The following is a 15,603-nucleotide window of genomic DNA, read 5'->3' as shown; positions in this document are numbered from 1 at the left end:
GGGAATATCGCACTTCTGACAATCGCAGCGAGTGTGTGGGCTAAATTTGGAGAATCCGTGCTTCTCGCATGGACAACTGTATGTGGCCAGCTCACACGGAAAACTCTGATTTATTCGTGTACGCATCAGACGGAAAAACAAAAAATATCGTGTATCCACAAGCACTCCAATAAATAAATAGAATTGAAACGACACTTTGAAATATTTTCCCAATTAAAATGAATAATAATAATAATATAATACTAAGTTTCAATAAAAATGATAAAATGTAAATTTAATTTTATCATAACGAAACTTGAATTTCGTTTCTTCTGAGATCGCAGCAATGCGCGACGGGTAAGCTAGTACTATCTAATTTATTGCAACAATTTAAACTGTTATGGTACTTTCAATTGCACAAAAGTCCTTTGCTTTTACAACTGAATTTTAGTTGCAAAACACTTCTTTTGCAATTACAGTGTGTATAGCCTTACTCTCCACTTCTATTAGTTGCAGCTGCTTCTCTCAGCAACATTTCTTGAGAAGAAATCTCATCTATGGAAAGTAACTTTTCTTTACAAATTATGAACTGATTACAGATATAAAGCTGCTTGAGGGTACCATTTTCATTTGCTAATTTATAAAAGTCAGTGTTCTATTCCAACAACAACCACCAACACATTTTGGGCATCTGTACGACCATGGTCGACATCACAGACTTGTATTCATACATATCACCAACTTGAGCAGAGGGAAATTTTCATTTTGAGGTTTGCAACATTTTTTCGTTGCTTGCAGTAAAAGATTCTCTTTCACGGCTGCTCTTTTTTTTATAGAAATATACTTTTGTTGTTCAATCAGGGCTTGATATGAAGACGTGGTATGTTGTAGATCATCTCCAATATTTTCCTTTGGAATATAGTTTTTGGTATGGTCACTGCTCAAATTTTCTTCAAAAGTATTACAGTAGAGCGTCGATTATCCGAATCAATTGGGGACTGGGGTTGTTCGGAAAATCGATATTTCGGATAACCGATTATGTACGAAAAAATATATTAACCTATCCCATGTTGAAATTTTTTTCTGTTGCATGTCGCTTCATGTTCAATTTTCATCGATGTTAAGCCTAACGTAAACTTTTTAAAATAATAATCGTGACTATTGTATCGTTAAAAATTATTTCTTTATTTTGTACAAACAAAATAAATATATTGAAAAATATAAAAACAATAAAAAATTATTTATTATCAGAAGTTAATTTAGTATCAAAAACGTAAAATATTTGAGTAGCCCAAGACATAGCCAAAGATTGCAACGCCACAGCACTGGCGAAAATTTAAATTTTCCGACTGGAATTCTTTTGGATAATCGCTGCTTTACTGTAATTTCTTCTAGCTGTTCTTCATTTCAATATCTGCGATTTGCTTGACATGCAAAGACAACGATGCTATCCCTCTTTTTGGTTTAATGCCAAACAGGGCTTCATAAGGACTTTGGCATATTCCTCCATTGTATGTCGTGTTCTTGGCAAATTGAACAAAAGGCAAACCATCTGATCAGTTATTTGTATCATTAGCGTTCATCTATGAAGTCAACATATTCTGTATATTCTGATTGGTCCTTTCAACTGAGCCTTGTGTTTGACTATGATGAGGCTTTCCATCAAGTATCTTAACACCTTTTCACATAGCTCCTGGTTCGGATGACTCAATTACTGAATTTCCTACCATGTATATAATTCGTCTCTGTAATCCAAAAAATTCGGTAGACGGACTCACAGCAAAAACTCTTAGTTAGGAACTCACTTTTATTCCTTAAAAGTTTTATTTTTTATGGAATAAAAGTGAGTTCCTAACTAAGAGTTTTGCTGTGAGTCTGTCTACCGAATTTTTTGGATTACAGAGACGAATTATATACATAGTAACATACAGCAGTCCAGTTATATAGTGAATTTCCTACCATTATCTGAACGCAATAAAGCTGGGGCACCAAATGTTAGAAATATTTGAAAGTGATACAACCTTTAAAAACTAAGACAGCTTAAAAAGTTGTGCATTTAACAAAGGACAAACTTTGTTAAATGATCTTGATATACCATTATGAACTTGTAATTGTCATCCCTGTGTGACTGCAGATCTATCCGATCAACTTGACATCTTCATTATATTAATTTAATTATCAACAACCGTGAGGCAGATAATAGTGAGGGCTTATCAGACCAATGATGGCACAAATGCTCAGGGATCAAAGTGAAAACAACTTAATAAACACAAAAAATTACTACATAAGTATGGAAACGAAAATCCAAAATGCATTTTGGACTATTTTCCTGATAGAAAATAGTCCCTCACCAGTAGGTATTAGAGAGGTTGAGGAGCACGTTTTAAACGTGTACGTGTGACGTTCGGCGCCGCTTTCCCGTAAGCCTAAAAGTTTGACAATGGTGTTTGGATAGTTGGTGGAATCACGCTCGACATTCCAAACACCATCGTCAAACTTTTAGGCTTACGGGAAAGCGGCGCCGAACGTCACACGTACACGTTTAAAACGTGCGCCTCAACCTCTCTATTAACTAAAGACAATGCTATATTAAAAATTAAAGGTAAACTTAAAACTATGCCTAAAGCTATACAATATAAAGATGAAAATGTCGTTATAACAGTATGAGCAGTGAGCATTATCAGTGTAGACAGGTGTAATAAATCTTCATAACGTTGCATGATGGTGTGATATACAGCGTGCTGATACAAAACAGTTATAAGTTAGACAATTATTGGTTTACAGTTATGAACTAAAGTTTATAGACAGATAATGTACATACCAAAAACAGTAAGACGGTCAACTTACAAGGTGCTGCGAGTGCTAGTAAGGGAAGTGTGTAACAGTCCACATCTGGTGCACAAGTAGTGACAACATATGATACAAGTTTCCAACAGTTTTTATATATAGTTGTAACATCACAAACATCTTTAGTTTTTAAAAGATATAATTATGCTAACCTTTGTCAATTTTAACACCTAGATTATCATTAATTCTATTAACATTATTAATTTTTAAAATCTCTATATGGAATTCAAAATATTTACGTTTATAGGTGCTAGTTTCAAATTTTAGTGCTTTTATTGTACTTTTATCTATTTTACATCCATATAGATTGCAGTGTTTAGCAACTGCAGAGTATTCAGAATTGTATTTGATGGTGTTTGTGTGTTCTTTTATACAAACTTCAAGATATCTTTTTGTTTCACCTACATAGGTCATAGGATTATTACAGTTGCAGTTAAACATGCATATCACATTGCCTTTTTTAAGGACATTAACCGTATTGTTTGGGTGGTTTGATTGGATGTATTTTTGGGTTTTATTAGAAAGGGACTAAATTGATGTTGATACTGTTTAAGATCATTTTAATTTTCTCAAACACATTTTTGACATATGTAAGTTTAAAGAACTTTTTTGTATCATTACTGTTAATGAGATTAGCAGTATGGACATTGGTGGTGTTATTACACTTAAACTGTTTTAGCCATTTGTCTTAGTACTTTTGGTTAATTATTTAATAAGAAGCTCTTAACAATGTCTGTGATCTCAATATTCATTTTTGTAATCAGGTGGTAGTTGTTACGATTGTTGATAATTTAATTAATATAATTATACCAAAGGCTAGAAGCATCTTTTGTAAATAATTTCGTTGACATCTTCAGTTTAACTCTGAACTGACCATTGGTTTCACAACAATACCTTTTTTAGGTGGACTATGTTTCATTTGACATTGTTTACATAAATTTAAATACAACATTACAACTTCATATGTAATATTTTTGTATTTAACTTGCAATTCTTTAAGCATACATGTTCTACCTCTATGGCCTATTCTGATGGGAGTTTTGGATAGTACACTGAACAATTGATTATTGGTAACATAATACTGTATATTTTTTTCCTGGTTTTAATGGTACAATTAATTTCTCTATCATTAATTTTTTAAAATGTCAAAACGTTTTAATCGTCTGTAATCCAAAGGTGTACTGAACTTAGTTTTAGCAGAAATCATTTCGGAAAGTATTTTAGAGTACAGTAAACTCCCGATTAGCCGTGCATGAATTTAATTTTAAAAAAATAATTATATGTGTATGTATTTTTTAAATAGTTGCTCGCTTTAATGTTTACGCATCCTATAAGCATGCACGTGTTCATATTTAGATGTTTGAAGCTGGTGGTGGGGGTATTTGAAGTCAGCTGGACTGGTTTTAGTTAGGCCACTTCTTTCGCGCTGGACGTTTCTTTTCAGAGGAGAAAACAATAGTGATTACATTTATACAAAGTTATATTTTAGAAATAAATATAGTTCAGATTATCTGAACCACCTCTCCCCACCATTAGCCCAGATAATTGGGAGTTTACTGGATTTTTCTTGAGAAAAATAAAAATAATTGTCTTCTGTTTACTCGCAATTAATGAATGTAACTTTTCAATAAAAGATCACGGTTCACTGCAGTAGCCATTCAATGTAAATTAGGGTATTGGATAAAAAAATAAAAACTAAGCAAATGTGAAACACACCAGTAAACCTTGCATAAGACTGACAAACAGCAGTGTGTTCGAGAGTATAACAAATAGATGCCACGTGACCTCAATTGTGGCAGAGGATTTGGCATTTTGTCTTTCTCTCCGGCTGTGTCTTCTCGGCTTGTCATTTTGACCTCCACCAAAGCTTATTTGTGCTTGTTGACATATACTGGCGATGGTTTGAATGTATAATAATATAACCAAATATTCGGTCTTTCACCAATTCATTTGGTATGCATTGATATTCACCAGCGAATATTGGCATTCTCTAATTTTGGTGTTTCATAGTAATATTTACATTAGAAGAGATGGTCTTTTCTAAATTTCCTCATTTTCCATTTTAACTATTTTGTCCATACAGAATCATTACCAAACAAATATGTTACTACATGTAATTGACATTGTTTTAATTGATGTGCTAAGAACATTTAATTTACTTTTAATTTTTTAAAAAACAGTGCCACTAATATGGCATTAATACAATCTTATGGCTCACTATGTGAGATGAGTGATACTACTGATCTCCATCATCTGTCTCTCACTCATTGCAAGCCCACTAGTGACCAAGTGGAGGAAACTGACGATTGCAGGTTTATGCCCAACCAACAAACTAACTATGTTGAGGTTTTCTGGGTTTTCTTCACACACAAAACATCTAAATAGAGTCCAGTTTCACATAAAATATCCATACAAGAGGCACTCCCTTTGAAAGATCATGTTGAATTGCCTTATCCCACCAATTCAATACTATCATTCATTATACGGTCAGCACACTTCAGAAATCTGTCAACATATTTGAGCCTATCTCATGTTGAAATTTTTCTCCTTTGCATATGGCTACCATGTTGAATTTTTGTCAATGTTAAGCCTAACAAAAATTTTACGTTTAAAAAAATGATCGTGGCTATTGTATTGTCAGAAATTATTTTTTATTTTTCACAAATAGATATATTAATAAAAAAAAAAAAAATTTGGAAGCTAGTTTTAATATAAAAATTACGACAACTAGCAACACCAACAAAAAAAAAAAAAAAAAAAAAAAAAAAAAAAAAAAAAACACAGATACTGTAAGAAGATATTGCGGGTCAAACGCTTGAGGACAGAGGTCATACCCTGAGAATTGTCGGGAATAACACAAAACAATATCATCCCACAGCAGAGGATTTTTGATTTCTTTTACATTTTCTGACAATTGCAATGTCCAATAAAAATTGGGTATACAGTATTTGCATTTTTCTCATGTTTCTTATTTGCCTTCTATGACAATATGCTGATAGAACTGAACTCAAAGCTAAAGTTACCAGCTTTTGGTTTTCTGAAGTAGGGTCTATGATAATGCATTTAGGGATTTTAAATAGGAGGTCTGAGATGGCAGCCTCCAGTTTAATATACCGCAGGTGATAAGTTTTCAAGGAATGTCTTACAACAATCCAAGAAAGCTCTCTTCTTATGTTCTTTATGATATGGGCAAGAAAACTAGGAAGCACTAGCCACCAATATTAGCAACATTTTATCACTAAATAAAACAAAAGATCACTGCAACTAAAGAACTGTCCTTATCAAATATGGATGGGTGGCAACACTACTCACACTACCTGTGCAGAAGATGCATTTGTAAAGTCAAACAAGTTAAATGAGAATGACATCATTCTTACTCTTACTTTCATTAGACATTTCAACTGATTTGTTCACAACAAAATGGCTGTTTCTAAAATTGAATTTATGAATATTGCTAGTGTAGTCTTATCTGAAATATTTTTCTTAGACTGTTTCAGATAGATAGTTATTTGTGCAATTTTACCTTTTAATCCACAATTTAAACACTCAAATAGTTTAGAAACATCAATATTGCTGGGCTCTATTTTCTTCACAAGTAAATTAACAAGAGAAAGTTTTTATCATACAGGCGTTAAATTACAAATAAATGTCGCTAGACCGGCAAGCGCTTTCAACGATAATTATTTTCGTCTTCATCAGGTCATTAAAAAGGATTAAATTCCTTTTTTGACTACAAATAACTGACCATTCCAAGCGTATTAACATTTTGGAATGGAAGCAACAGAAGAACATAAAACAATTTTTTAAATAAAAACACGCATGGTTATAATGCGCATGTACCTCCAAATTGTGGAGCTAGATGCGTTGTTTTAGATAGTTATACAAATTGATTCACAAAGGGGGCAAATCAAGTGTGGGTGTTGCAGGAATTTAATATGTTGGTAAGGAGGGTCTCCCAAACATATACATTTCTGTTGTTGCAATGTCTTATTATGGCCACCTCGTCCCACAACAGGTACGGTACGTTGGTGTTGTAACACCATTCTAGCAAGCTCAGTTTCATTCTTGCCTTCCCTCATAGAATACTGATGCTCTGAAATACGACAAGACAACATTCTGGTTGTCGTACAAATATAATGGGTGCGCCCACCCAACATTCTCCAATGGGATAGAATAAACCCCCGATTTTTCAAGAATGGAAGTAGGATCCCTGCCATTGGAGAGCAACCTCTAAGATTTGGTCATGGGGAAACCGGTAGAAAAACGCATGTCGCCTAAAAATACAGCAAATACGGAGAGTGACATGACCACAAAACGGTATCGTGGGAAGGACTATTATGGATTCTTTCAAGAGATGCAGTGTAGTAGCAGGAAAAAGCAATCTTTTTACTTTATTTAAGATGTAGATAAATTTGGCATTACTGTAGCCTGCCTCATTTACCGCGCAGCAAATAATATTAAGTTCGGTATCGATAGTAGCTTGACTGGAAGATAAAAGAAAGGCCCTTCTAATTAACGGTGCGATTGCCGCATTGATGTAATGTTGTGGCTGGTATGCTGTAGCGGGGATCAGGGGAGGTAATCCACCGCTGAACTTGTGGATTACGAGTACATTATTGTAATTTAACACCTGTATGATAAAACCTTTCTCCTACTAAATGGTTGGCATGCTGTCCACCTGTTTTATAGTAAATTAACTCTTTCCTTCATTATAGTTTTGTTTGTAATGTCACCAATGAAAGCATGTGCACAAAGTGGAATTTGTTCTTTATGATCAATTCATGTTTAACTTGTTGGACTTTACAAACATACTTCAAGTACTGTACAATCAGAACTTATTTTCATATGCAGAATTGATCAATAATAAAAGATTAAGATATTAATATATGAACTAATACATACATGTAATTAAGAACAATTTTATTTACAAGGTGTGACAATTTAATTTCTGAAATGGCTACACAGTGTCACTAGTGACAATTACCATATATCTGCACAGATAAGATGAGGTATAAATTTTTGTTGAAGTTTTATTGTTTTAGCATATATCTGTCTTATAAGACGACCCCAAACTATCAACAGCCTATGAATTTAGTTTAGATCAGTAATCATCATTTGGATAACAATACTGTATTGCATATACAGAATTACGTCCTATTCGTAATTTTTTGAAAGAACTTCAAATTTTATTTTCTTGAATCTGGCAGCACTGTCTTGTGATTGTTGCAAACATTCACTGATTCGGGAATTCAAGTAATGACCTTGACTATTCACAAAAACGTCATATGGGCTATTCTATTTTGTGGAATACTCTACTCTACTAGTAAATAATTACGGTTTTTCCGTTTTTTTTTTTTATAATGAATTTAAATTACAGTAGAGCATCGATTATCCGACTCAATTGGGGACTGGGGTTGGTTGGATAACTGAAAAAACGGATAACCGAAAAATATGAAAAAATACATTATTAGTATATCTCATGTAATTAGTATATCGCTATTAACCTACTTTGCGTTGAATTTTCATTGATGTTAAGCCTAACAAAAATTTTTTAAAAATAATAATCATCGCTATTGCATTGTTAAAAATTAGAAAATTAAGCCTCATTTAAATACTGGCTCCCTTTCATGGTCGAGCCAGTGTTGCCAGCTAAAACGCGTAAAGTAGCCAAGACATAGCCAAATATTGTAGCGCCACATCACTAGCAGACATTTGAATTTGCCGACTAGAACGGTTGGTTAACCGATGTGACGGTTAATTGGGGGGGGGGTCGGATAATCAATGCTCTACTGTATATACATTTCAATCTATTTTTTTGTATCTGTCCTATAAGACAACTCCAGATTTTGGGAATCTTTTATGATTCAACTACTGTCTTATCTGCACAGATACATGGTATATTGAAATGACATATGCGTTCATGTTTAAACATGTTTGAACTAATATGCACATAAATTTCAAGCTGATAGAACTAGTTGTTAATTAACTATTGGGAAGGTAATAGTTATCTGCATGTACACTGGCATAAAAATGGACAATAGCATTTTAGAGCAATGTATTAATATTAATTTCATGTGAAATTCAGCAAATGTGCTACTAAACACATTACAACTGTTGTAAGTGGCATATGGCAAAGATACTATGAAAAAGTATCCAAAGGAAATCCAAAAGTTCACAATGCCCTTAAAAGACATGCATGTGGTGCTCACAGTTTAACACTATGAAGATAAAACCATACTGGTGTGACTAAAGAAACACACCAAGCATTTATTGAATTGGGACAGACAGTTAAACAACAATGATATTTAGAAGTATTCCAGAGATTATGAAATTGAAGAAAAAAAAAACTTGAACTGTTGCACATTGTCATGATGAATGATCATGACAATGTACCAAATCACAGTGCACTGTGAGGTATTTTCTGGCCAAAAAGGCAATTACCCAATTAGATCATCCTGCCTATTCACCCGACTTAGAGCTCTGCGACTTCTGGATATTTCCAAAATTAAAAGTAACATTGAAAAGACAGAATTTCTAATATAACTGATATCTAGAGAATGTGAGACATCTGCTGAACAACATTCTGGAAAAACAGTTCAGGATCCGCTTCCAGAAAGAGAAACACTGTGTAAATCAGCATATAGATGCACAAGGAGAGTACTCTGAAAATGACAGTAGCCACTAGTATACAGTTCTGCATGTGTATTTTTTTATAGGCAAATTCTGGGAATTGTTACACCTTGTAAATGCATGTGTATGTTTAAATAAGTTTCTTCAAGAAAAAATTATTTTGAAATTTTATTTTAATGACAATCTTAGTTTTTTAAAGTATTTCTCGCCTTCTATTACATTGTTGATTTTGTGGGGCATTGATTATTTGCAGTAAACAGATTGATTACACATTTACTGTATACTGTGCAGTGCCAAAATCCAGACAAAATTCAATTTCAAATTCCCGCCACTCTATACCACCGGTAGATGTCGTGTTTGGCATTCAAATAGCTTGACACATGTACTAAACCATCATAACCTCGAAACAGTCGCAATATTGAAACCAAGTGCGGAGTATAACCGAATAGCCGCAATTATCGAAAGTGTTCGCACTGGGTGCTCGGCGACAGAAATCATTCAGTTCTTTGGGTACCCGAGATCAACTGTGCATGATGTCCAGGGCCGGATTAACCCACTTTGGGGCCATAGACATTTTCTTCTTACGGGCCCCCTTTCTCACACTAGAAATAAAGCACACAAAAAATATAAAACAATAAACAAAACTAAATAATGTGAAAAACTAAAACAAATCTTAAATTTTTATTAATAAAAAATATTTAATACACAACAATAAATTTTAGTTTTTCTAGAAAAGTTTGAACAGTTTGTTTATAAATTTAAAATATTGAAATTTGTTTTATTAAATGTCTAACAAAAGTTGTTGTAAAATAACAATATTACCTTTAAAAAATAATTGTCAACAAGACTATGTCTTGTTTATAAAATCATACTGCTTGCTGTGTTACCAGCTTAGAGATATAAAGGAGTACATGTCAGGATTTGCAATTTGGCACAGTGTATTAAGTGCCCAAATCATGCGAGCATAAAAAAACCTCACTTGTAGGTACTCGGGACCGAGAACTGAGTGAAAGTAAAATATAAAATGGCGACTCTCTCTACAAACAGGCAAACCGAAGTCAGGTGATGAGAGTACCACCCACAGTCGTTCAAGGAAATGGACTCTGACCCTAGGACTGAACACGTAGTATTTTCTTTGTTAAGTAAAATTTGTAATCTAATTTTGTAAATTTGGGAGTGCTTCAAATATGACATTAAAATAGGGTTTTATGTCGTTACAAGTAGGTTTTTTAACATTGTCTAGTATAGTAAAATCGTGGGACCAGTAAAAATTTGACGTTATAATCAGGTTAAACTGTATATTGTTTGTGCAAAATAAAAAAAATAATTTCGGATGATACAATAGCCACGATTTTTTTTTCAAAGACGAGAAATTTTCGTTAGGCATCGACAAAAATTCAACCCGGGCCGACACACAACGGAGAGCAATTTCAAAATTGAATAGGTTAATTTCATCGAAAATGCATGGTGGACGACCTCGTGGTCGTGGCTGGCGAAGTTTGAACGATTGCACCCAAAAGCAGCGATACCAAAGAAGATTGGAGAATGAGAAAGAGATCCGCTTTCAGCATCAAAGTGATTTCGCTTAGTAGTGTCTCCGAGACATAGTCGTGTCCCAAATACGGTTTTGCCGTTTTACTTGATTAATTTAACCTTTTTGGTTAATATTTAAATAATATAATATTTTACCAGTTTTACCAGTATTATACAGTTGTCCAACAGAAGAGTAATCTATCTTATTTACAAATCTTTTCAAAATAGACAGTTTGACCGTGCCTTTCTAAAAACCGGGCCCTAGACATTTGTCTCATTTGTCTATGCAATGATCCGGCCCTGATGATGTTGTCGCAAAGTACAATGAGTCGGAGAAGTCCAACGAAGATTTTACAACACCGGCAAGGAAAACTCACTCAAAGGAGCATGTTGTCAGGACACCCGAAATCATTCAACAGGCTCAGAAGCTGATTTTTGAAGATCCAGATCAGTTGATCAGAAAATTGTCGTCGGTTGTTGGCACAAGCAAGAAAACTATGCGTAGAATCATCGAGGAGGTCGTCCACTACAAGTCTTACACAATTAAAGTAAGACAGATGCTTTCCAAAGCCGCCAGGACAAAGCGAGTCGAACACTGTAACTTGCTTTTGTGTTCACCCAGATTTTTTTCCGACGAGAAAATTTTTACCGTTAATGTGAAAATCAAAACGAAGGAATAACTACCAACTCGCCCACGACCCCAAAGATGTCCCCATTATTGAAAGAAAGAAATTTCCGGCGAATGTTCACATGCTAGGTGTCGTGTCTAGTGAGGGTGATGTCATGCCACCATATTTCTTTAACAAAAGGGGAAAATGTCACAAAAAATTTTATTTGCACGTTCTGACAAATATAGTGAAGCCATGGATAGAAACCGCGTCGTCCGGAAAGCGATATGTTTTCCAGCAGGACGGTGCACCCGCCCACACAAATCATTTGGTGCAAAATTGGTCGAGAGAATTCTGGCCTCCCAACAGCCCAGATTTGAATCCTTTGGACTTCTATGTATGGAGCGTAATCAAAATGGTCACGAACAAGCCCAGACATTCAAACATCGCATCACCAAGAGCCGCCATCGACGCGGTATTCGCCGATACGGACCGCGACACATTAAAGCGCGCCCGCACACACTTCAGACAAAGAACGGAGGCAGTGATTCAAGCAGGAGTGTGATATATTAATTAATTTAAATAAATGTATTCTTTATGGCCTTACAAACAATGTGATTAAAAAATAATTTGTAAACCTTTTTGTTTTTGCAATAAAAAATATGTTTGGGAAAAATGTATAATTTGTCCAGATTTTGGCACCGCACCCCGTATATAAAAAGCAAGTCATACGAGCCAATGATATAAAGTATCAAAAATAACTTCTGTTTAAACAGACAAACAGCGAAGGACCTATAAGCGGGTGTCGAGAGATTGTACAGAGGCGGGGAGTATTAGAATGGGGCCCTTTTTCTTTTTTTTGTTTTAACAAATGAAATACATAATGTTCAGTAAAAAGCAGTCTTAAAGATTCAATTTTCTGCTAGTAAAACTAACATTAAGCTTTTACTCTCTACTGTTCTGCCTTTAAGTAATTTACACCGAGCCTGCGATTTTCACATTTCCATTGATTACGTATTTTGTCGCGGTTTACCGATTTTTCGATAAATTACTTAATTATGCTTCGTTATAACGTTTCTGTATATAAAATTGGAAATTTTCGAAAACGAGGCGCGGAGAATAAAAATTCGCTCCCAGTTCATATTACTTAAGCCTAACGTGTAACGTAGAAAAATACAATGTTCTGTTTAATAATGGTTTAAACAGTGCCATATATAATATAAATTTTATTAGAAAACGTTTTATTTAACTTAGAATATGGAGAGAAAGCGAAGAAAGAAAGAACAAAGCGCGGCGGGTAAGGAAGTAGGCGAGAGAACAACTTACGTCCCCCATCCAAAGGGTTCCACCTCTCATGCTCATAGTCGCCAGTTTGAAGTCTGTAAGGGAAACAAAGTAAAAACCAAATAGAATTTGAGTACAATATTTAATAATTGAAGAGAAAATTTAGTTAAAAGACGAGACAAAATGGCATCAATTATCGATAACCTCGCACCCGATTAGACAAACTTACCTGTAGAGCGCGCCATCACACGGTCGAATACGAACTGTGAAAGAGAACGGCGTTTGGTTTATCTCGTTTGGCGTAACCTTGAAAAGTGGACGCCTCGACGTTTCTATCCTGGTGTTGGATATTATGATATTTTCCACGTCACTTTTTAAACAAAAGCTTCCAAAAATAGTTTTCTCATTGGAATAAATGTTAAATAAATTCATATTTTATATAAAAATGATTCAAATATATTTTTTTTATTTAACGTCTTGCTTACGTTTCCGGTGCATTTATAAATCGTTCGATGAAGATTTCTGTGTAATATTAATATATTTTAAAAATTAAATAATATGTAGTTTCACACGTTTGAAATAATTTACATTACTTATATTTTTATAAAGTTCCTTATTTCATAATTTATTTCATAGTATAGTGTATTTGAAGTAGGCAACAGTTGATCAGTGAACGAGTTTCGGAACTTTTAATTATTTAAATAATGATAAATTATACCATCAAATTTTTATATAATTCTTATATTATAATAACTGTTCGTCGCTTTAAAGGATAACAACAGGAAATGATAACAAAAAAACTATTTTATTGTTGTCTATTTTTTATTTAATACCACAGAAGGTTGACGGCCGGATGGCCGAGCGGTTAAGATGGCATCCCACCGCACTGGGGAACCCGGGATCGCATCCGTACGGGTCGAAAAAGCCCTAGGAATTCTTCGACCGGATAAGTCGGTCCCCATCCCTCACCACTCAGCCGCGCATTGTGGCCGAACCAATAATGTGGTTCCTAAAAGTGTCACTCTGAGTGCCCACACGGCGGAAAGAGTTATAACGTAAATATATACTATACCAAAAACCATAGAAAGCCTTGCACTGTCCCTCCATGGATCCTGTCAGATGCACAATAAGAGGTGACGGGTTATGAATGACGAATGTGATAAATCCGATTAATTTATCTGTAAAAATTTCTATGTCGATCCGTTTCGAACCAGAATCTTCATCGGTGTTCTTACCGAATCTATCTGCCCATAATTTACTATAAAAACTTGATTTTTTAGTAAATTATGCATCGTATTTCGCATCTGCAATAAGAAAAATGTCGCCGGCACAAAGAAACCTCAGTCTTCAGCTCTGAGAGACCAGGAATAGAATCCAACTTTAACATTTCCAACGTTTTCATGAGTTTTTCGCTACCAGTTCGGCTACCATTTTAGTCCTCGCCGTTCAGTATTCCTTTGTTGATCCAACCGAATGCTACAAACATCTTATTATTGCTTATATTGCGGCACGAAGATAATACAGTATTTCGTTTTACGGTCGTTATAAATTTATAATCGAATCGACACCCGGATGGCCGAGGAGGTTAAGGTGTCAGCCTTTGAAAGCATTCGTGTTTGGGTCTACAGCCTCAGAAATGGAGGAGGGCCGACACATCTGGAACAAATGTATCGAATCGTCTCCACATTCTGGTTGAACTCATAATGACCATGGAAAAAGTCTTCTTATCTCTTAGAGTCTACAAGATTGAAAAAATAAAAGCATGAAAAAAGTTTTTAAAAATAATTGAAATACAGTTTTGTTTAGGGGAGAGTAGAGTAAGGATCGAGTTATAAACTCCGTAACGTAAGCATATCCTTATTCGTAAATGTTTGCTACACTGGATATCTACAGCAATAGTTATGAACTACCGTAAAGGAACAAATTTTTTACGGTTTATATCGTGAGCATGCGCAAAATCATCGGCTTTGTTGCCAGATCTAATACTATAATTGTTTATTCATTTTATCATTTTTCTACTTTTTATGGCCAAAGTAACTCTTATCTTAAAATTTTATATTATTCAGAAGCAGCATTGTCGGTCAAAAGTTACGTTTCAACCAATTTGTCAAAGTTTCTTGGGTTGCTTCTGGCACAACTTCCGTTGTATATCGACTGATGGCGACTTAGTGCATGCGCAGTTGGTCAATTCTCCATATCCCTATCGTAAAAGTTTGATCGAGCCAAACTTTTCCTACTGAATACGGTACGGCCATACGGATACGATACAGAGTTTATAACCACGCTATACGGATACGCTTACAGCTACAGATACGGTTACGTTACGGAGTTTATAACTCGACTCTAAGTATTGACGTAGATAACTTGTTTTTATTTTCCTGTTGTATCAGCTACTTGAGCATGAGCTTCTAGGCTATATCGCCCCGTGATAAAGTATGACACAATTGTCGTGTAACAGTAGTTGTATGCGTTTATGATGATCGTTAGGCGGGGAATAATGCCTTTCGGGAGGCCTTTAAAACTAACTGGCACTCAAGGAGTAAAGAGAATATGTAAAAAGCACTATAATCTGTGTGCCTGTGTCAGCAGACTTTCGGTTTCTAAAGGCAGCTAAACAACATTGTGTATCTAAATCGACTTTTGAGAGATTAAACAGATTAAATAAGAAAGTTCAAGAAAACTGAAAGCTAGGACCAGGAACAAGACTTTTCTCTCTAATATG

The 15,603-nt window shown here is 34.7% G+C and overlaps 1 protein-coding gene across 1 annotated transcript in view; it reads right to left on the bottom strand.

Moving 5' to 3' along the window:
* Positions 1-13,257, bottom strand: part of LOC111636909 (tRNA selenocysteine 1-associated protein 1-like) — a 47,812-nt gene extending 34,555 nt beyond the window's left edge. Inside the window, exons 1-2 of the mRNA XM_023382296.1 lie at positions 13,111-13,257; positions 12,924-12,976 (exon numbers count right to left, since the gene is read on the bottom strand). Of these exons, the coding sequence (XP_023238064.1) occupies positions 12,924-12,976; positions 13,111-13,126 (69 nt within the window). The 5' untranslated portion in view covers positions 13,127-13,257. The remainder of the gene's footprint in view (positions 1-12,923; positions 12,977-13,110) is intronic.
* Positions 13,258-15,603: the final 2,346 nt, after the last annotated feature.

Source organism: Centruroides sculpturatus, unplaced genomic scaffold, assembly GCF_000671375.1.
Source record: "Centruroides sculpturatus isolate CEXI.00-Female unplaced genomic scaffold, Cexi_2.0 scaffold128, whole genome shotgun sequence".
Taxonomy (NCBI): Eukaryota; Metazoa; Arthropoda; class Arachnida; order Scorpiones; family Buthidae; genus Centruroides; species Centruroides sculpturatus.
Note: the sequence above shows the minus strand (reverse complement) of the source record. Positions and strands in the feature narration are given on the sequence as shown.